This window comes from Nuphar pumila, chromosome 10 (genome assembly GCF_984573655.1).
Source record: "Nuphar pumila chromosome 10, dmNupPumi1.hap1.1, whole genome shotgun sequence".
Classification (NCBI taxonomy): domain Eukaryota; kingdom Viridiplantae; phylum Streptophyta; class Magnoliopsida; order Nymphaeales; family Nymphaeaceae; genus Nuphar; species Nuphar pumila.
The window spans coordinates 87,421,407-87,442,720 of record NC_143258.1 but is presented as its reverse complement, the minus strand read 5'-3'; the positions used below and the strand labels follow the sequence as shown (position 1 = coordinate 87,442,720).

The following is a 21,314-nucleotide window of genomic DNA, read 5'->3' as shown; positions in this document are numbered from 1 at the left end:
TTCAGGTGGATTTTGGCTCAAAACTATTCCAATGATTTTTTCTCTATTTTTCTAATTTTTTTCTTAAGTTTGTGGTGTTAGATTCTCTGCAAAACTTTAGTCCAACATTAAAAGATTTTTGAGAAACCTTTATCCTTAAAGGGCAAGGGCATTAGATCAAAGTCATTAGATTTTGGGCTTGTTCTTGGATCTTTAATCTATCTTTTTTTATCTTATTTAGATTTGTTTGAACTTTGCCCAACAGTTTTGCATGGGGATTAATAGTCTATAGCCATCCAGCCTCGTTGACTTTTGACTCAATCAAGGTCAGTTTTTGACCTTCCAAGATCATTTTGAACCACATTTAGCGCTCCTCTTTGGCCAACCATAGTCTTTATGATGGCTAGGGGACTAGGCCTATATAAACACCAGCATTTCTCTTATCTCATTTTCTCCTCTTTTCTCTCTCTCACGAGTGCTCTTTCCCTTTTCTCATGAACTTTGCTCTTTCTTCTTTTTTGATTTTCAAAGTTTTAGTTTGGATTCAAATTTAATTTCAGATTGGCTTATAGTTTTAGATCCAAATCTAGTTTGGATTTTATCTTGAGATCTAAATCCAGTTGCAATTCAAATCCTATCTTGAGATCTAAATCCGATAGTTATTCGAATCTATTACTAAGATCCATATCTAATTACTATTCAAATACTGATTCAATTGCTATTTAGATCGGGTTGTTATTTAGTTCTATACCCACTTACAGTTTGAATTCATACCTTTATCCAAACTCAAGATCCATACCAATTCAAACCTAAATCTTTCTATCTAATGAAGAAGGTTATTCATGGTGATTCGTGTCAGGTTATTGGTTTCATTCAGTGTAGGGCGTTACCAATTTTTTGGCGAAAGCTCGGTCGTATTCTAAGAGCATAGTTGCATGAGTACCCATTGCACTGAAGACTTGATCCTAAGTAAGACAACTATCGCTTGAAAGATAGTGCATGCATGCCTTACCCACTAAATTAAAGCAATATTTTCAACAGTTTTGACATAAAGTCATGATTTTTTCAATTATATCTCTCTTGAAAATCTGATTATGCAACACAATCACAATAAAATAAAAAGTATGTTGTTAAGTAAAACAAACCTTGTGGAACATATTCATTGGGTCTGATCGATAAAAAAGCCAAAAACATAAAAAATATAAGTAGTTTTTCCTCTAGTACGGGAGCCAATATTCCCCCCAACTAATTACACAGTTAAAAAACGAAGATATGGGATTTTTTTTATTGAATTTAAGATATGGTACTTGGGAGCATCAATTTTATTATAAATACTTTTTAGTTTCCTTTGGTATTAAGGAAAGATGGTCCCATGGGAGAGCAGATCCTGTCAAACGCTCGTCCCATGGGGAGTGACAACAGGGCATACTCTCTCTCTCTCTCTCTCTCTCTCTCTCTCTCTCTCTCATATTCATGCAAAATCCATCATATGCGCATCTCAAAAGACTGATTTATGTTAAAGACCTGCCACAAAATGAAAATATCATGATTGCAACGTGGCAAGTTCATTAGCCAACATTTCGAGGAAAATAACTTGATATTTTGGAAACAAACGTCTGTGTTGAAAATGTTGCATTTTTAGCATGACAAGTTTTCGCAATACTTTTCATATTATCTATATATTTTTCATTGTACCAGATTCATAATGAATTCATTGAATTCTGAAGAACCCTCTTATATAAAACATTAAAAAAAAAAACTTATTATTTGTTTTGGGTCTGTACTACACCAACATCCAGTCCAGTTGTTTAATTAGAATTAGACGCCTCGAAAACGTCACTCCATTTCTGAATGCTAGTTATGACTGTACAACAAAATAATAGGTGGCAAAGTTTGCAATTTAGATGATAGGAGATAAGCTTCATTATTGAAAGGGGAATAGCCCTAATCACCAACTAAATCCCCTAAATGACTGTTCAGATGTAATGAGGTAGGAGCCCAGAGATAGCAAGTATGTCAGCGTAAATGCAGCTCACTCTTAAATGAGTACATCACAGCTAGGGGTGGCAATCGTGTCGGGTTGGCGGGTCGACCCGACGGGTTGGCGGGTCGACCCGACGGGTTGGCGGGTCGACCCGACGGGTTGGCGGGTCAGCATACCTCAACCCGAACCCAACCCGTTTATTAAACGGGTCGGCTGTGGCAAACACGAACCCGACCCGACAACCCATTTAATAAATGGGTTGGGTCGGGTAAACGGGTTCTCAGGTTCGCGGGTCAGGTTGACGGGTTGACGGGTCGGGTTGTCGGTCGACGGGTTGTCGGGTTGGCAGGTCGGGTTGGCGGGTCGGGTTGGCAGGTTGGCGGGTTGGCGGGTTGACCCACCCGCCTAACCCGTTTATTAAACGGGTCAGCCGGGTTGGCATACCCCCAACCCGAACCCGACCTGTTTAATAAACGGGTTACGCGGGTCGACCCGTTTATTAAACGGGTTGGCTTAAGCCCAACCCGAACCCTCCTAAGAGGCGGGTTGGCGGGTCGTGTCAGAAATTGCCACCCCTAATCACAGCTCACTAATCGAGTGCAAGACACTAAAACTAAACGGAGCTAAGACGATCTGCTGAAGCTGTGGGATGTAAAAATGCGTCGGTAGGAGAATGTCCAGCCTTAGACTGAGGTACCCGAGGCATAGATTTGAACGAAGCAAAAGCGACAGTGTCAAAATCCTACAGTAACGTTAACATCTGAGTTCACTCATTTCTTTTACCGATCCTGTTAGTGATGGTCAAACAACTAGGTGTGTGCGCAACAGGGCAGTCTGACCCATTCTTGAACAGGCAGAAAAACAGAAGAAAACTAGCTCATTTTAGCAGACTTAGTGCCGTATAGATCTGAATCAAATTCAAATACGAGGCTTCATTGTGAGTTTCAAATTGAATATCCATTTTGCAAAGTTCAGATTAGTGTCAGACCAAGCATAACCATACCAAAGCCAACCCAATGGCATAATGTCATGGCAACTGTGCTGACAATAACGATTGGTGATATTAATGTGGACCAGAGATGGTCACAACCATGTTCATTGTCTTCTTTCTTATGTCAAAGAACCCTTGTCGAGTCGAGGAAAATGCCGGGTGGCCCAACTCTGAAAGCTGCGGACACACCCGTCCTCCAGCGGGGTTTGATCCGACATCATCTCAACACCCTCACAACCACCCGCTGGCCACACGGGCGACCCCCATGGTGGTACAACAATGTTCATTGGCATGCTACCAAGTGAGCAGCGTTAAAGACTGATATTAACCTAAAACTAGAAGGTTATTGGAGAAAATCCACAGAGCACCCCTGTTTAGCAACACAAAGGAGATTAGTTGGGGATGTTGCATGCTACTGTAACATGGATTTCCCAGTTTTTTCCCAGTTACATTTAAAAGATGCAATCAGATAAAATTTTGATCTGAATCCAAATTAGATTAATATAGAATAATGATATGAATCTGATACAAATCCGATAATAACCAAATAAATAAAATCATATCTGAATATGTAATTGGATCGTTTTTTGAGGATCCAAATCAGAAATAACTTGTCGGGTTCAGATCAGATATCAAACTATATCCAATCTATTGCAACCCTAATTTGTGGTGCATTATGCATAACTAATTTGCTTAATATGTCTGGTCAATGAATGAAACAGATTACAAGCATATTGTCCTCAATATCTAACACCAACGATGGTTGCTTTTGCGAATGGACCAGGTGATATGCAAAATCATTATCAATGTTTTGGCATCACATTCTGTGGCATCCATCTCAACCATTCATCACACAAACAGCAGGGCCCACTATAATAGCACTTGTGGTATCATCATCATTGGCCCCACTGGTTGTTGTTAATCGCCATGATGGACAGTCACGATACCAATCACCAACAGGTGGTGATTTGGCAGATCACCTTATCTGCTTCTGCTATTTTCATGCAGTGGTCCAATATACAACAGCGACATAGAATTGGCCATCTGTGACTGTCATGGCCATCCAATCTAAAGATAGATGGCTCACTATAATGTTGTTAAGGCATCACTCTTAGAGAATGAGATAACAAACCAAAAAAAAAATCAATTTGCTGAAGTAATTAACAATGCATGCATAAAGTTCATTTAGTTATTTCCAACAGATGAGGACCAGTGATCTGTAGTAAATTTCATCCAAACTTGAGTGCATCAACTGAGGCATGTTGATAGGAATTCACAAAATCAGTTAATGATTTATTCAGTAATAGAATCTTGCAGTGAAGCACAGTAATCTAACAAATAACTCAACTTGGAAAATATGCACACACACACAAGCCTCAGACTGAGGAGTTTATGCCAAAATATACAAGGGATTCAATAATGTTACAAGAAAAAACCAGGAAAAGAGAAAAGCAGAAACAAAAGAAAGAGTTCACCTTCTACCAGTTTCAATATCAAGAGTAGGTCCGATGTCATTCATGCTACATCCCATTTCCTCCTGTCCTGCAGAATCAGTCCCGGCATCTGTTACTTGTAAATTAAGGTGATTATTATTTGGTTGTTCTTGGTTCCTGTGTAATTCTGCCAACATCTCGAAATATGCATATGGTCCCGAACCTGCAATAGAAAAACCAACCCCTGAATACATGATAAAATCCTCCTTAGATTATTTGTCACTTTTGCAATGAGCCGGGGCACATAAAGTTGGTTTGCCAAAAGTTAAAAAAGATGGTTTCAGTTGGAGATCCCTCCAAAATAAGCAATGATGTCAAAAAAAATGTGATGAACTTAAAGATCGTTCAATTGCACAATTGGCAGAGGCTCTACAACAATCCTTGAAAACAAATATTCCTATTTCGGATGTCGCGGTCCCATCTTCTTCTCCTTCGTGTATGTCATCTTGGATCCTTGAGTTAGGGGCTTTTTTTCACATGAAAACTAATGGATCTCTATTATCTAATTGTCGCACCAATAAAAAAAATCATAGTGTTTATACCGTCGATGATATTTCATTAAAAATCACAAGCATTGGAGATTTTAAAAATGATTCTAAAAATTTCTTTGTTCCAAAAGTTAGAGTTATTCTTAAATTAAATTTGAATTTACTTTTTGTTTCTCAAATATCTGATCATGGGTAGGAAATCTTCTTTTTATTAAGAGTTATTTGGTGCAGGATCGTCAATTAAGGAAGCTGATTGGGGAAGACCATAAAAGAGGAGATTTAAACATGGACTTTTTGTATATTTCAAGAAACTCTTTTTGTAACTATGCCCAAGAAAAAATATTGAAACTTGGCATAGAAGACTACTGTAATGAAAAAGAGGGGCAGCGGAAGCACCAATAAAACAAATCACTCTTTAAGAGTGATTCCAAGAGCCAAGAACACAAACACTAAAAGTGTATACAAAAACCCACTAAAGGGAAAAATGACCAAAAGTCATAAGTTGGATATTATTGAAGAAGGAAAGAAGAGGGTGAACAACCCTTACAATACAAGAGGAAACCTCCTCTATTTATAGAGGAGGAAGCAAAGAAGAAGGGACCACAAGGGGCTCCCATGTAGTCGTTGGGAGCCCCAACGGTCATAAATATGACCGTTGGGGCCCTAACTACTACATGAGTGGGGCCCTTGTGGTCTTACAAAAAGGTAAAAAGAAAAAAGAAAAAAAAGAAAATGAGAAGAAAAGAAAAATAAAAAAGGAAAAAGGGTTTACATGGAGATTTACCAAAATACCCCTATCGGGTATTTTCTCATATTGGTTCATTTTCATAGGGTATGACTAAGTTTTTATGCTGGCTGTCACAGGCCTACCGCAACCCTCCTCCTTTATCCGGGCTTGGGACCGGCAGTTATACACAGGCGGAGTTTCATGTGGAAGACCCAAAATGAATTTCTTTTTTTGGTTCATATCGCTGACCCCAATTGTTTTGAGATGAAGGCGTAGTTGTTGTTGTACCCCTATCGGGTATTTTGAGAACAAAAAGAAAAACTGTATATATATACATATATGTATATATATATACTTATATATATATACGTATGTATATATATATATATAAGTATATGTATATATATATATATATATATTTATATATACATAATTTAACACGCCCCCTCAAACTTTACGGGGAGAAGACCGAAAGTTTGCTAAGAAGAAACATAAATCGTGGAGTTGGGAGCGCTTTGGTGAAGAAGTCAGCCAGTTGATATTCTGAAGTGACGTATGGTAATGTGATAGTTCCTCTGAGGTATTCATCTCGAACGTAGTGACAATCCATCTCGATATGCTTGGTCCGTTCGTGAAACGTATGATTGCTTGCAATGTAGATCGCACTTTTGTTATCACAGCAGAACTTGGTGGGAGAGGAAATGAGGACACCCATGTCACCAAGGAGCCCTCTGAGCCATACGATTTCCATTGTTGTCATTGTCATAGCCCGATATTCAGCTTCAGTAAATGAAAGTGAGACCTTTTGCTGCTTCTTGCATCTCCACGAGATGAGAGATTCACCTAAAAAAATGCAAAGACCAGTAGTTGAGATACGATCATTGGGATTTCCTCCCCAGTCAGCATCAGTAAAAGCAGTTAATTCAAGAGATGAGGAAGAGGATAAGAAGAGTCCCTTGGAGATGGTATTTTTGATGTATCACACAATTCTCATTACAGCCGCCATATGAACTGTAGTAGGTGTATGCTGAAACTGGCTTGTAGCATGAACTGCATGAGCTATGTCTGGACGGGTGATGGATAAATAGGTGAGAGACCCAATTAATTGACGATAGGGGGTTGGATCCTCAAGAAGAACACCATCCTCAAGTCTCAGTTTTGCATTGATAACTTCGGGAGTCTCAACTTTCTTTTCATAAAATATTCCTGATTTGGTACAAATGTTTGTTGCCAATTTCATTTGAGATAAAATGTATCCACGCGGGGAGTAAGCCACTTCAATTCCTAAAAAATATCTCAAGAATCAAAGGTCAGACATATCAAAAGTTTCTTTTAACATAGACTTCACATCATTTACCCCCTTTTTGTCATCCCCAGTAATGATCATATCATCAACATATAACAGAAGAATAACAATGAGATTACCTGTTTTCTTAACAAAAAGAGCAGTATCAGTATAGCAAGAAGTAAATCCTAAATTGATTAATACATTATTAAACTTATCATACCAAGCTTTAGGAGCTTGCTTAAGTCCATATAAGGCCTTTTTTAATTTCAAAATTTTACCATTTAAATTCATACCCGGAGGTGGTTCCATGTAAACTTCTTCATTTAAATTTCCATTTAAAAAGGCATTTTTGACATCTAGTTGAAAAATTGGCCATTTTTTAGTAGAGGCTATTGCAATAAGAGCTCGAACACTAATCATTCGAGCAACAGGGGCAAAGGTTTCATCATAATCTACCCCATACTCTTGGGCATATCCCTTGGCCACTAACCTGGCCTTATATCTTTCTAAAGATCCATCGCTCTTAGTTTTTACTTTAAAAACCCATCGACATCCAATGGGTTTCTTGCCATTGGGTAGATCAATGATTTCCCAAGTTTGAGCCCTCTTAAGTTCATTAAGTTCCAGTTCCATACTTCATTCCAATGAGCATATTGTTTAGCATCATTATAATGAGTTGGTTCATGAATTGAATGAAGAGCAAGCAGACATGCCCGAAAATTTGGAGAAAAAAAATCATAAGATACAAATCTATTTGGTATTTTTGAAATTCGATTTGATCTTCTTTGAGAGGATTCTTCAGTTGACTCATTTTGAGAGAATTTTTCAAGGGCACAAGGAGGATTACTTTCATTTCTTCTAGAGTAGACTTGTATTTGCCTTTGTACATTTTCTTGTAAATTTTGGTCATCATTTGGAGTTTCAAAAAAATCGTCTATGAGTGATTCGCTAGATTCAACATTATCATCAATGACCTTTTCTTGAGGTAATAAGTCAAATAAAAAGAAATAATCAATATTTTCACTTGGTTTATGTGAAAAACCATTTTCTTCTTCTAAGAATGTGACATCTTTTGAGATATAGAGTTTATTATTGAATATGTCAAAGCATCGATAACCTTTTTGTTTTTCGCCATATCCTAAGAAAATGCATTCAATAGCTCTAGAAGAAAGTTTATCATTTTTGTGAGTTAAAACAAAGCATTTACATCCGAAAACTCTTAGTCTTTTATAATCGGAAGACATTGTAAAGCTTCTCAAATGGAGAAAGATTTTTTAAAGAAGATGAAGGAGTTCTATTGATAAGATATGTTGAGGTTAGAACCGTTTCGGCCCAAAAGGATTTTAGAATATTTTTTGAGATTAATAAGGTTCTTGTGGTTTCTATTATGTGTCTATGCTTTCTTTCTGCAAGACCATTTTGTTGCAGAGTGTTTGGATAAGAACGTTGATGGCAAATTCTGTTTTCTTTTAAATAGTTTTGAAATTCATTGGACATGTATTCACCTCCCGAGTCGGACCTAAGAATTGATAAATTTCCCAAAAATTGATTTTTAACCATCGCATGAAATTCTTTAAAGAAGGAAAAAACTTCAGATTTGCGACTTAAGAAGTAAATCCATATAAATCGAGTGAAGTCATCAATAAAGACCACATAGTATGAAAATCCTCCTTTGGACAAAATAGGGGAAGGTCCCCATAGATCGAAATGAACAAGTTCAAAAGGCCGAGTGATGAAATAATTTCTTTGAGGAAATAGAGTAGCTTTAGATTTCCCAAAAATGCAATCTTTACAAGTCATGTGATTGTCTTTACAAGTATTGTTCAAAAAAAGAAAAAGAGACATTTTTACAAAATTTGGATGACCAAGTCTCTCATGCCAAATTCCAATACTTTTGTCCTCTACAAGATTGCAAGATGACTTAGATGGAAGAGTCAAAAAATCAATAAAATAGAGATCACTCCTTCTATGGCCTTGCCCAATCAGCTTCCCTGACTAGAGATCCTGCACGGTGCAATCTTTATGTGAGAAAGAGACTTGGCATCCATGATCGGTGATTTGGGAAACGGAAAAAAGATTTAGATTAATTTTTGGAACGACCCTTACTTTGGGAACAAAGAAGGTTTGAGAAGTTTTAAAATCAAGTGTTCCAATACTTTCAATTTTTAAAGATGTCCCATCGGCCGTTGAAACATAAGAAGATATGGGTTCGGAAAAAACATTAGAAAGCGAGTTTTTATGGGATGTCATGTGAAAAGAAGCACCAGAGTCTAATATCCACGTACCTGGAGGTGATGAAGAGTAGGCGATGGTGGCTCCGGATGTTGAAGATGAAGTCTTGAGAAGATGAAGGAGAACTTCAGAGATATGATTAAGAGTTTATTTGATATCTCCCTCTTTGGCACTTTCTTCTTCCTTCTTTGGAGAATTTTCTCCAACCGCGGCCACTTTTCCTTTAAGCTTTGGGCAAACCGGTTTAATGTGACCCGGTTCATTACAATAGTGACAAATCACTTCCTTTCTATATCCATTATTTTTGTTAAAGTGGGGAGGTCTATATGCTTTTACATTTGATCCGGGCCTAGAAACGGCCAAAACTTCATCACTCTTGATACTTAGGCCAAGTCGAGTTTCTTCTTGGCATACTTCGGCAAGGGCGTCTTCAATAGATAAGGCTTTACTTCTATGGAGAAGGGATGCCCTAACTTGTTCATATTCCGGTCATAGCCCATGAAGAAATTGAAAAAAGTGCTTCTTTTCAATTTGTTCTGTTCTTAACTCAATATCTTCTGGAGCCACCCATTTAGGCTCAAGAAGAACGAGCTCATCCCAAAGAGGGGTTAAAGAGCTAAAGTAGTCACGGACACTCATATCCGCTTGTCTAGTGGATCAAATTTTCTCTTAACAAAAAAATTGTCTAGCAAGGTCCTTTTGGGTATACATACCCTTAAGAAAGAACCATGCTTCATTGGCTCTTCTAAATTTTGCAATATTTGCACAATTTTTGAGGTCCACATTGTTCATAAACCATGCCAAAATTTTGGCATGATTACTTTCCCAATCCTCAATTTTGGATTGATGATCATTGATAGCTTTGATGCGTTCATCGCCATCCAAAGTTTTTTCTACCTCATTTTCAATTTTAGTGAGAACAAGAGAGGGTTCGGGAGTAGTTCCCATAACAAAACCCCAAAGTTTCTTACCTCTTAGATGATTTTCCATAGCGAAGGCCCACATAAGATAATTGGATCCATTGAGCTTGAAAGAAAGCTCAACTTTAGAATCACGCTCCATGAGAGCCGAATGGTCTTCTTTCTTTCTTCAAAAGCTTGAGAGGCACGCGTCCCAAGACAACAAAAAGGTAGAAGCCGGATCACCAACCTTGCTCTGATACCATGTAATGAAAAAGGGGGGCAGCGGAAGCACCAATAAAACAAATCACTCTTTAAGAGTGATTCCAAGAGCCAAGAACACAAACACTAAAAGTGTATACAAAAACCCACTAAAGGGAAAAATGACCAAAAGTCATAAGTTGGATATTATTGAAGAAGGAAAGAAGAGGGTGAACAACCCTTACAATACAAGAGGAAACCTCCTCTATTTATAGAGGAAGAAGCAAAGAAGAAGGGACCACAAGGGGCTCCCATGTAGTCGTTGGGAGCCCCAACGGTCATAAATATGACCGTTGGGGCCCCAACGACTACATGAGTGGGGCCCTTGTGGTCTTACAAAAAGGTAAAAAGAAAAAAAAGAAAAGGAGAAGAAAAGAAAAATAAAAAAGGAAAAAGGGTTTACATGGGGATTTACCAAAATACCCCTATCAGGTATTTTGAGAACAAAAAGAAAAATTGTATATATATACATATATGTATATATATACTTATATATATACGTATGTATATATATAAGTATATGTATATATATATATATATATTTATATATACATAATTTAACAGACTACGTCATCAAGTGTATTTAAACTATTTCATTTTTTTTTTTGAAAAAATTTTGCAATGAGAAAGAATCTGTGTGCAAAGATTATACTTGAAAAAATGAAAACTCTTTTTTTTTCTAGATCTTATGAAACTAAGAGGTCTTTTGAATTGATGCACTCGGATGTATGGGGACCCGCTCCGGTCATGTCTAAAGGAGGATTATTCTATTATGTTACATTTATTGATGATTATATTATATATACTTAGATTTGTTTTCTTAAGAAAAAATCGAAAACATTATCTTGTTTTAAATAATTTTATAATTTAATTAAAAATCGATTTCAAACTAATATTTATATTTTTTGTTCGGATTCAAGAGGCAAATTTTTATCAAATGAATTCAAGTGTTATTTGAAGGAAAACAGTATTTTACATCAAAGATCTTTACCAAGAACCTCACAACAAAATTGCCTCACCGAAAGGAAACAGACACATTATAGAGACTATTAGAACATTCCTTATTTCGAAAAATGTTCCTAAAAATTTTTATGTTGAAGTCGCTCTTACACTTTTAGTAAATAGAATGTCATCTTCCACTTTAAAAAAAATCTCTTCCTTAGAAAAGATTTTCAATATTAAATGGATTTTAAAAGATTAAGAGTTTTTGTTGTAAATGTTTCGTGCTTTGTGAAAGAAATGATAAATTATCTCCTAAGGCCATAGAATGTGCTTTTTTTGGTTATCGAGAAAATCAAAAGAGTTATAGAGGTTATGACTTAAAAAATGAAAAACTTTATATTTCGAGAAATGTTACTTTTCTTAAAGATGAGAATGGTTTTTAGAAAGAGATAACTAAGGAAGATATTAATTATTCCTTCTTGTTTGATTTATTGCCAAAAGAAATGAATGAATCATCTAACATTGATGAAATTTGTGTGAATGATGTTGATAATGATTGCATCATTAATGAACCTAGTAATAACGATGATCATTAATATGATAATGTGAATGATGGCCCTCTAAACATTTTTAGTAATAAAGTATTGACGAAGCCAATGATGTTCAAAAAAAAGTTCAATAAGGAACATCCATGTGCACTTGATAAGTATATGCAAAATCAACCCATAGATGAGACAAATCTTAAGAGATCAAATCATATATATAAGGCCCCTAGTAGATTTTTCGATTAGCCATTCACGCCTTTCATAAACCATTTACATACAAAGAAGCCAAAAAATATCCTCATTGGGTAAAAGCTACGAAGGTTGAGTTAGATGCCCTCCATAAAACCAAAACTTAACAAACTGTGAACCTTCCCTTAGAAAAGAAAACCACAGGATATAGATGAGTATTCAAAGTTAAAACCAAGAGTGATGGAACTTTAAAAATGTATAAGGTTAGGTTAGTAACCAAGGGATATGCTTCAGAATATAAGTTCGACTATGAAGAAATCTTTGTGTAGCTAGAATGACAAGTGTTAGAACTCCCATAGATGTAGCCTCTATTAAAAAATGGCTGATTTACCAATTTGATGTCAAGAATGTATTTCTTAATAAAGATCTTAATGAAAAAGTGTATATGGAACCTCCACTAGGGTTTGATGTTGAGGAAGGTAAAGTTTGACTTAAAAAAGCTTTATATGGTCTTAAAAATTGCTTCTAAGGCATGGTATAACTAGGGGTGGCAAAATCTGACCCAACCCGCTTCTTAGCCGGGTTAGGGTTTGGCTTAAACAGGTTCGTGTCGTAAACGGGTCAACCCGCCTAACCCGTTTATTAAACAAGTCGGGTTCGTGTTAGGGGTATGCCCACCCGCCAACCCGTTTAATAAACAGGTTAGGCGGGAGGGTCAACTCGTTTACAGGAACCCTGGTGTGGGCTGTGGGCAAGGTGAAGAGGGAGGCGGACCGAATCAAGAGCGAGCTCCAAACGCAGAAGACGGTGGACAGGGTTCGGATCCAGCCGAGAGAGCAGCTCCGCCTGAACGAGGAGCTGATGTGGTTGTTGCTCTGCCTCAACATCGTATCGGGGACTATCCTATTTGAAAAGGAGCTGAGGCGCCTCCTCAGTCAGAAGATCGTTAGCTTGCTATTGCATCACCACTGAGAAGGAGGTGGTGGTGGACGTCGAACGGTCACGAAACCCAACATTCTGCTTCTACAGAGGTTTTCGCTGGAGCGTGCAAGCATCATTGTCGGAGTCAAGGTCTCTATGGGATAGTTGCTGTCGGCGTCAATGGAGGCAGCTTCAGGGGCGATGGTGGTGGTTTTCGAAGGTGGGAGCGGCAGAGGCAGCTGGTGGTGGAATCCCCTCCATCGGACGGGCGGGCCTGTTAGAACCCGTGATGAAGGTGACGGCAGCCACCCCACTTCTTCTTCTGGTTTTTTACCCATTCGTAAAAGGGATTTACGGAAGAGGGTGAGAAAGAAAGGAAAAGCAAAAAGAAAGAAAAGGAAAAGAAAAAAAAAAAGGAGAAAAAGGGGCTTTAGGGTTCTAAAGGTTGGAATCCATTAAGATAAACGGGTCGCCGTGTTTAGGGTCTATGTTATCGGGTCGACCTCTTAATAAACGGGTCGTCGTGTAGTGTAATCGGGTCGTGTCGACCCGACCCGTTTATTAAATGGGTTACCCGTGTCGGGTTACCCGTTTAATAAACGAGTCGTGTTCGTGTTTGCCACATCCAATCCGTTTAATAAACGGGTTGTGTTCGGGTTGAGGTATTCTGACCCGCCAACCCGACCCGATTGCCACCCCTAGGTATAACCATTTTAGAAAAGTTATGATTGATCTTGGTTTTATATCTTGTTATATTGACACTGCTATTTTTATAAAAAATACAAGAACAAGAATCATTATTTTACAATTATATGTAGATGACATGATTATTATTGGTATTGATAGAAAATGAATTGAAGTTATTAAAAATATTCTTAAAAAAAAATTGATATGTCTAATCTTGGTTTTCTGAGGTATTTCTTAGGTATCGAGGTTCCCTACTCCCTCAAGAGCATATATTGTCTCAAATGAAATTGACATCTAACAATGTTGTTAGGTTAGGATTGTCAGATGAAAAAGTTGTGGATACTCTCAAAGTCATCAATGCTAAAATGAGGGTCAACAATGGAATTCCTTTAAAGGATTTCATGCCTTACCAATAGCTAATTGAATTTCTTACATACTTGTCTATTACTCGACCTAACATAGCACATGTTGTACATAGCATCAGCCAGTTTCAATATGCACCCACTTCAGTTCACATGAGTGCAGTCATGCAGATCATTCGATATAACAATATCAAGGGCACTTTAACTAAAGAATTATTCCTCTCATCTTCTTTTTGTTTAAATTTAATTGCTTATATTGATTCAGATTGTGAAGGCAACCCTAATGATCATATTTCTACTACAAGTTATTGTATTTTTCTCGATAACTCACTTATATCTTGAAAGTGTAAGAAACAACAAAAGGTGTCGCTCTCTTCCAACGAAGTTGAGTACCGGGCAATGACAACTACCGCTTCAGAGATTGTTTGACTAAGAAGTCTATTAAAGGATATGGATCTTACCATCTCTACTCCATCGAAAATGTGTTGCAACAACAAGAGTATTATCTACATTACTAGCAATCACACATTCCACGAGCATACAAATCATATAGAGATGGATTACCACTATGTTTAGGAAGAGTTTCACAGAGGCACTATTGAACTTCCCTATGTGATATCTGAATACCAAATTGCAGGCTTCTTTACCAAAGCATTGTCGACGACTCGTTTTTCCTTTCTTCCTAGCAAACTTTTGGTGATTTCACATCAGTTTGAAGGGGGTGTTATATATATATATATATATATATATACATACATACTTGTAGATTGTATTTTAGGAATTTATGTACTTTTATTTTTATTTTTACTTTGTTTTTTATTTTTTGTATTTTGCCTTTTTTTAGGAGCTTTTTGGTCTTTGTGAGCTAGCTGTTGGGACTAGGCCAATGTAATGCAGCGATTTTTCGCTATTTCGTTGCCTCGGATCGTGTGGCAGAATCGGATCCATTTGAAGATCCAATTTTTTAAGATGTTTTTTTTTTTAATTTCTGTAATTTTTATTTTAGCTCCAATGGCCCGTTAGGATCTGTTTGGGTCATTGGCGGGTGTATGCAGGGTTAGATTATTTGTTGCACACTGATATAACATCTGGTGAGAAAAACATATTTTTTGCAGTGTGGTGGAGGCGTGAATCAAGAAGTCAGATTCAGGAGTGGGTGTATGAGTTCCTGTTTCCCAACAGCTAACGTCAAAATGAACCCTCTTGGATTCAGTTTTGGATGTCCTGTTGAGGAAATTAAATCTGAACTATTCTGACTTCTTCCAATCTGAAAAACGATGTTTTGAGACTTAATTTGCATGCCTCTTATGTTAACACTGTTAAACTGAACCTCTATTGTTGTTTAGAAAACAGGTCCCTTCCAATCGTGAGGAAACAATTTGTGAATTTATTTTACTGAGTCATCTGCTAGGCGTGTTAATATCGAATCCAGGCTACAGTATTTTGTTTACAGAAATTCAGTTTAAAAAAATTAAAATATTGGATGTGTTGAATGTAGTTGTTGGTAAAAAAAACAATTTTTAAGAAACTATTTTGAGGTGTTAACGTGTTTCATTCAGGCTTGAATTTGACATCATGTGGGTTCCGATTGAGACTAAAGGCCTGATAACAAGGGAGACCAACTGTGTTTGGACGTCCTTAGGCCCTGGTCTGAATACTGAGGTTCATTTGTTCTGATTTATCTGCAGTTAATTATAAACTCAATTTCAATTTATAGAGGATATGACTCTTAGATTAGACGTTTTTAAATTCAGGTTTGATTTGTGATGGTGCTGAACTGAGTGACATCTTAGCTGAATTTAGTCAGCCTATTCATTGTGCTTTAAAGAAGTAATTCGTGAATCTGAAATGCGTGTCGTGAATGCATATTTTAGAAATGTTTAGGACAGGGTATATATATATATATAATCACTAGAATATGAGAACTGTAAATATGAGAACTAATCTGTGAATCACGATTTTCATGGATTTTTGTTCTTTTCACTTGAATCTAACAGTACAGTTGTGATCTGCATGCTTGGTTTTATAAAAACCTACTCTTGAATTGTCCGATTTGATGCATAAACGAGATTTTTTTAAGTCTTTAAAATCAATGACTCATAATCTTCATAAATATTCAAGCATTCAAAAATCACATTTTTTCATCGAAAATACACTTATCCAATGGCTGATTCCTAGCAAATTCACCATGCCGAGCACATCCACATCGTTGGATTTGCAAAAAAAGTGTTGGAAATGCCCACATTTCTAGTTCTCATATTCTAGTTCTCATATTTCAGTTCTCATATTCTAGTTACTATATATATATATATATATATATATATATATATATATATATATATATATATATATATATATATATATATATATATATATATATATGTTTGCTGATATTTATTTTGCTTTCTACATTATTGCTCGATCCCGTAATATTCTAGAAATTAGTGTTCAGAGTTGCTGATCGGGTGCTCCTCTGGCATCACACCTCCATTAATCTTTTGTGTCACAATGGCTAGTCCTCTTTTTTTGTATATATATGGGGTTAAACCGTCTTGTAATGGTATGCTTCTCTTGAGCATTTTATGGTCAATAAATAATATTTTTTATATTGTGCTTAAGCCCATTAGTGGCTTGTGTGTGTGTTCTTGAGTTCTTTTTCTTGCCCTTAGTGGTTTATGTGTATTTCCCAGTGGACTTGAGTTTGTGCACTTCTGTGCTATTTTCATTTCACAGTGGTTACTGGTCCCTAGAGAAAGAGAAAGAGAAAGAGAAAGGAAGAAGGAAGCTGTCAGAGAGAGAAAGAGAGATGAAATTCAATATTTTCTTATAAAAAAAATTTCCCACAGCAATTATATGACCTTTCAGAATTGAACAAAGACAGATTACTAAATTAGTTATCTTCAAAACTATAAAATTAAAGGTCCCACAGCATATAAGCATGCCACTAAAAACAAAAAGAAAAGGCAACTAAGACAAACCTTCTGAATGATATGGAGCTGGGAAGAACTGCAAATAACAAAATGTGGCAACTGTCAAACCTGTGGAAGACAACAAAGAGTCCGTAAGAAACAAGATTAAATATTCACATCTAAAGAATCATTAAAACCAGATCTCTTGGTTTAATGGCAATATTAATGGTTCACAAACCTAGAAGGCCACCAGCAAATACATCTTGCCAATGATGCCAATAGTCATCTACTCGAGAAGTTCCAACAAGAGCTGCAAGAAGTAAGGGCAGGAAGACAATGCACAGTTTTGCAACATGACCTCTTTGATTGAATGCTTTAATTTTTCCAGACAGATACAGTGAAAGAAATCCCAACCCAGCAAATGACCCTGCATATAATTTCAACTTTGAGTATGTCTTAGTATCTTAGCAATGGACATAGAACTAGCCATGCGTATGTCCATGCATTTGTGCTAGAAAACCAACATGCTTGTGAGAATGCTATGCATGTAATGGAATAAAAAGAATAATAAAAGGCCTTATAGAAGTTGAAATTACAGGATTAGGTATAACAGATTATCAACCAGAAAGATCTATGCACAAGCACAAAAAAAATTGTTGCTATGCAAATAAGCCAAATCTATAAGAACATTGTTGCTCGGAAAATGATGCTGACTAAATCTAAATGCCTACTAGGATCTTGAACCTAAAATTCTAAAACAATGTTTCCATAACTTCATCAAAAAAGGCAAGTTCATATGTTGTATGTAAAAAATCAAAATCCTTTGAGCTCTGCATACATCTACTGTGGTTGTTAAACCTTAGAATTTGCATTATTATCATCATCTTCATAACCTAAAATTTCTAGAACCTCTCTCTCTCTCTCTCATACGTCTGTTGTGTGTGTGTGTTTAGTTATATTTCAGTAGGATAGCTACCAAGTATGCACTCACTTATTTTATTTCTCTTTAATCAAAATTTTGCAGGATTCCCCACAAATGTGTGTGTGTGTGTGGCTATATTTCAGCAGCACAGCCACCAAGTATCCACTCACTTATTTTACTTCTCTTTAATAAAAAAAAATTCAGGATTCCCCACAAACTGAAATAGTGTTTCATAATGCTAACAGCAGTATCATTCAAACTTTAAACTGTCATATATTTAACTCAAGTTTCACAAAGACAGTATTACGAAAAAAAAAACATAGCAGGGAATATCTGATGGAAAGGAGAAGGGAAAAAAATTACAAGAAGTATGGCCACTAGGGAAACTCTTATGGCCCTCTTTTATAACACTAGCAACTCCATGACAAATGACACCACCTGTAACAGGATCATACACCTGAAAGATTCTATGTTAACAATTAGTTGCATAAGCACAAAAATGTCATACAAATAAATTAACATAAAATAATCAATTGAAAGAGTACACAAAAACACTGAAATAATTGAAGAAACGAAAACCCTACATCCTTTCCATCTGGGAAGCACCGCCAGAAAAAGTCAGGTCGAGGTCGACCAACAGCATCTTTAATAGCATCAGTTATAACTGCCGTTAACAATACAGCATACAAAATTCCTATTTAACCATGCAAAACAATATCAGAGGACAGCAGGAAATTTGATCTTGTAAATTACTGGTGCTTCCAATTCAAAGGAAAAAAAAAAGAAAAGGCAAGTGTAAGAAGACAATTACCTAGTATGGCATGGTGAAAATCATACACGTCTCTTCTGACTTTGTAGAATACAAGGATGATGATGAATGGCACCAAAATTGCAACTACCTAGAAATAATAAATTAATGAGCAACAAAATTAGGCCATAGTAGAGCAACATGACATAAAATTGTCATATGAAAGGCAATGCAATTGCGGATCAAAAGAACATACAGGGACAGCCCAAAATGGCACTGTATTGTCCTTCAGTGGATACTTCAAGTCTGACATCATATCCTTCCCGACAAACCGGTAAAATGGGGAAATAACTACTGCCAGAATAAGCTCCAGCACCATAAGAAGTGCAAGTATTAACCAGTCATGCTTATGAAACTTTGCTACTTTAACTCCATGAGATTTAATTGTGTGGCCACCCAACTGAACCGTCGGCATGTTTACCTGTCATACGACAGATAGACAAAAGGATAATGAGTGCAGCTTGTTTTTAAGAGAAATGGAGTTTGATCAACAAGACTCATTTCTGAAACTTTAGACATGCTTATACTGCTGAACCTTAGCCCCATACTAAGAAGAAATCTGCTTATCATAATGTGAATTTCATTTTCATAGGATGCATTTACAGGGAAAAGCCGTCAGTAATATAAGCAAAAATAAAAAAGAAATGGAAAATGTGTTAGATCTGTTTATGGGTGCATTTGCATTCTGAGGAAGAGGGCTTCCTTTCTGCAAGGAAAAGGAAGCTCACATGTTCATTGCCATGGTGAGGCCCGCAGAAACACATGGGTTGCCGTGTGTTTCCTCGCAAAGTCACCATATATCTTCAAGCCAAACCAGGTATATCCCAACTTTCCTGTTCTATCGACTTACTTAGCTTGACATGGATTGTATTGTAATCTAAATCAATTGTGCATTTTCCGAATTCAATTGTTAACAAAATTGTGAGCAATGTCTATTTATTTTAGTATCAACAAAAATTTTTCAGTGACAAAAACAAAAAAATGATTCCTCTTGCCTCACTGGAACTGCCTTAGTTTTTTGCTGTTAGCTACATTTGGGGTTCTTTAACAAAATTCTCATTCTCAAGAGGAGCCCAAATGCATATTTGTATATGGATATGCTACAATGGATTAGTAACATGTATTTTTGTAATTTTGATACTTGTCAAAAAAAAAGTATAAAAATAACAAAAACACATGCCATTCAGCTAAAACACTTGCACAAACAAAAGTAACAGCAACAAATCCAAAAAAAAAAACTATGATGGAACACGCACAACCCTAATTTACATTAGAGAATCGTCAAAAAGAAAATCACCAAAAGGAATTTAAACTAGACATTGAAAACAACCACCCCCAAAAACAAATGTTACAGCATCCAACCGAAACACCACCACTGAAGAAAAAGAACCCAAAATTTTGCATTAAATTCTCATCCCATTAGGCCATGAAACAGAAGCTCATACAGCCCATCAAACCCGAAAAATATACAGAATACCAAAATCCCAACAAAACCATATAATCTCTCTAAAAATAAAGAAACAAACAGAAACTTTAGAGAGAAACTTAAAGAAGGAATTAAGGAGAGTTTGAAGGGTCAAATGACTCAAATCCTACCTGATTAGCAGAATACCCAGAAGGGAATAGAATGGGAGAACCCCAATTCGGAGAAGAGCACACTGAGAACTCTCTCTCTCTCTCTCTCTCTCTCTCTCTCTCTCTCTCTCCTTTCATCATTCTGTGGTATGGAATTAATAAAGGGAAATGTGGTCCCAGCCATCAAAGACGGAAAAAACGGATTAGATGATTTGCTTTTTCTCACATCAGACATGAACCAAACACCATTTTTTTTTTAAGTAGCTCTTTGTATATTTTCAAAAGTTGTGTACTCAGACGTGCAAAAATATCGGTTGGAGAATCACAATCAGTGTAGGCTATATCCGGTGCAATCATATCCAGGCCGCATCCTTCAAAGTAAATCTCGTTAAATGTTTCGACTTTTTGACCACCTGCCCACTGCGTTCTCGTAAAGTGTTTTTACTTCTCGTGACAAAACAAAAGATATTTTTAAAATAAGCTGTATTTTGAAATTACCATATTTTCAAAGAATAAAATTATGATATTTTCTAAATAACAATAATGCTTGTTGTCCGTTTTGCTCACTCTGTTTTCATGAGAGTCGCCGGTTGGATTTTGGTTCATGATTTCTGGACCTACTAAATATGGTTGGTTTTAGTTAGGGCCTTGTTCAGTATGTCTTTAAGTGCTGCAGATCATCCAATAAAGAGGCATTTAGATTCAGTTAGGCTCAATAAACAAGCCAAACGAAGTGAATCACAAATTGTTTGGAGACAATTCGTCCACAGCCAGTAAGAGTAAGATGCAAACGATGCATGTAACACCCTTATCCATGACCTTTAGAGTCCAAGCCCGATTAATATTACTTTTCAATGTGAAAAACTAGAGGGTTCACATAGAAAAAGAGTGGTTACATTTTTTTTCTTTAATAAACTAAAATTCTTTAACAAGGTTCATTATTCATAACATAAGAGAAATAAACATTACATCAATGTTCAATGACAAAGAATTAAATTAATAAATGTTATGATCGACGGTCACATTCTGCCTCCGCTAATGTACTTAGAACCTACAATTGTAATTATTCAAGAGGTGAGACTACAACTCAGTAACACATATTTATAAGCAAT

The 21,314-nt window shown here is 36.5% G+C and overlaps 1 protein-coding gene across 2 annotated transcripts; it reads right to left on the bottom strand.

Annotated features, from left to right (window-relative positions):
* Positions 1 to 4,216: 4,216 nt before the first annotated feature.
* Positions 4,217 to 20,332, bottom strand: LOC149827212 (lipid phosphate phosphatase 2-like). Of its 2 annotated transcripts, none has more exons than XM_090019204.1 (8): positions 20,224 to 20,332; positions 18,824 to 19,048; positions 18,631 to 18,718; positions 18,404 to 18,513; positions 18,183 to 18,276; positions 17,136 to 17,324; positions 16,967 to 17,026; positions 4,217 to 4,610 (listed from the first exon to the last, which is right to left on the bottom strand). In XM_090019204.1, exons 2-8 carry the CDS (start codon positions 19,040 to 19,042, stop codon positions 4,426 to 4,428), a joined length of 945 nt encoding a protein of 314 aa, XP_089875330.1. In that variant the 5' UTR covers positions 19,043 to 19,048; positions 20,224 to 20,332; the 3' UTR covers positions 4,217 to 4,425. The 2 variants fall into 2 exon arrangements, with proteins under 2 accessions (XP_089875330.1, XP_089875329.1); XM_090019203.1 differs by having other exon boundaries at positions 4,217 to 4,631; positions 20,224 to 20,328.
* Between the last annotated feature and the right edge of the window lie 982 nt (positions 20,333 to 21,314).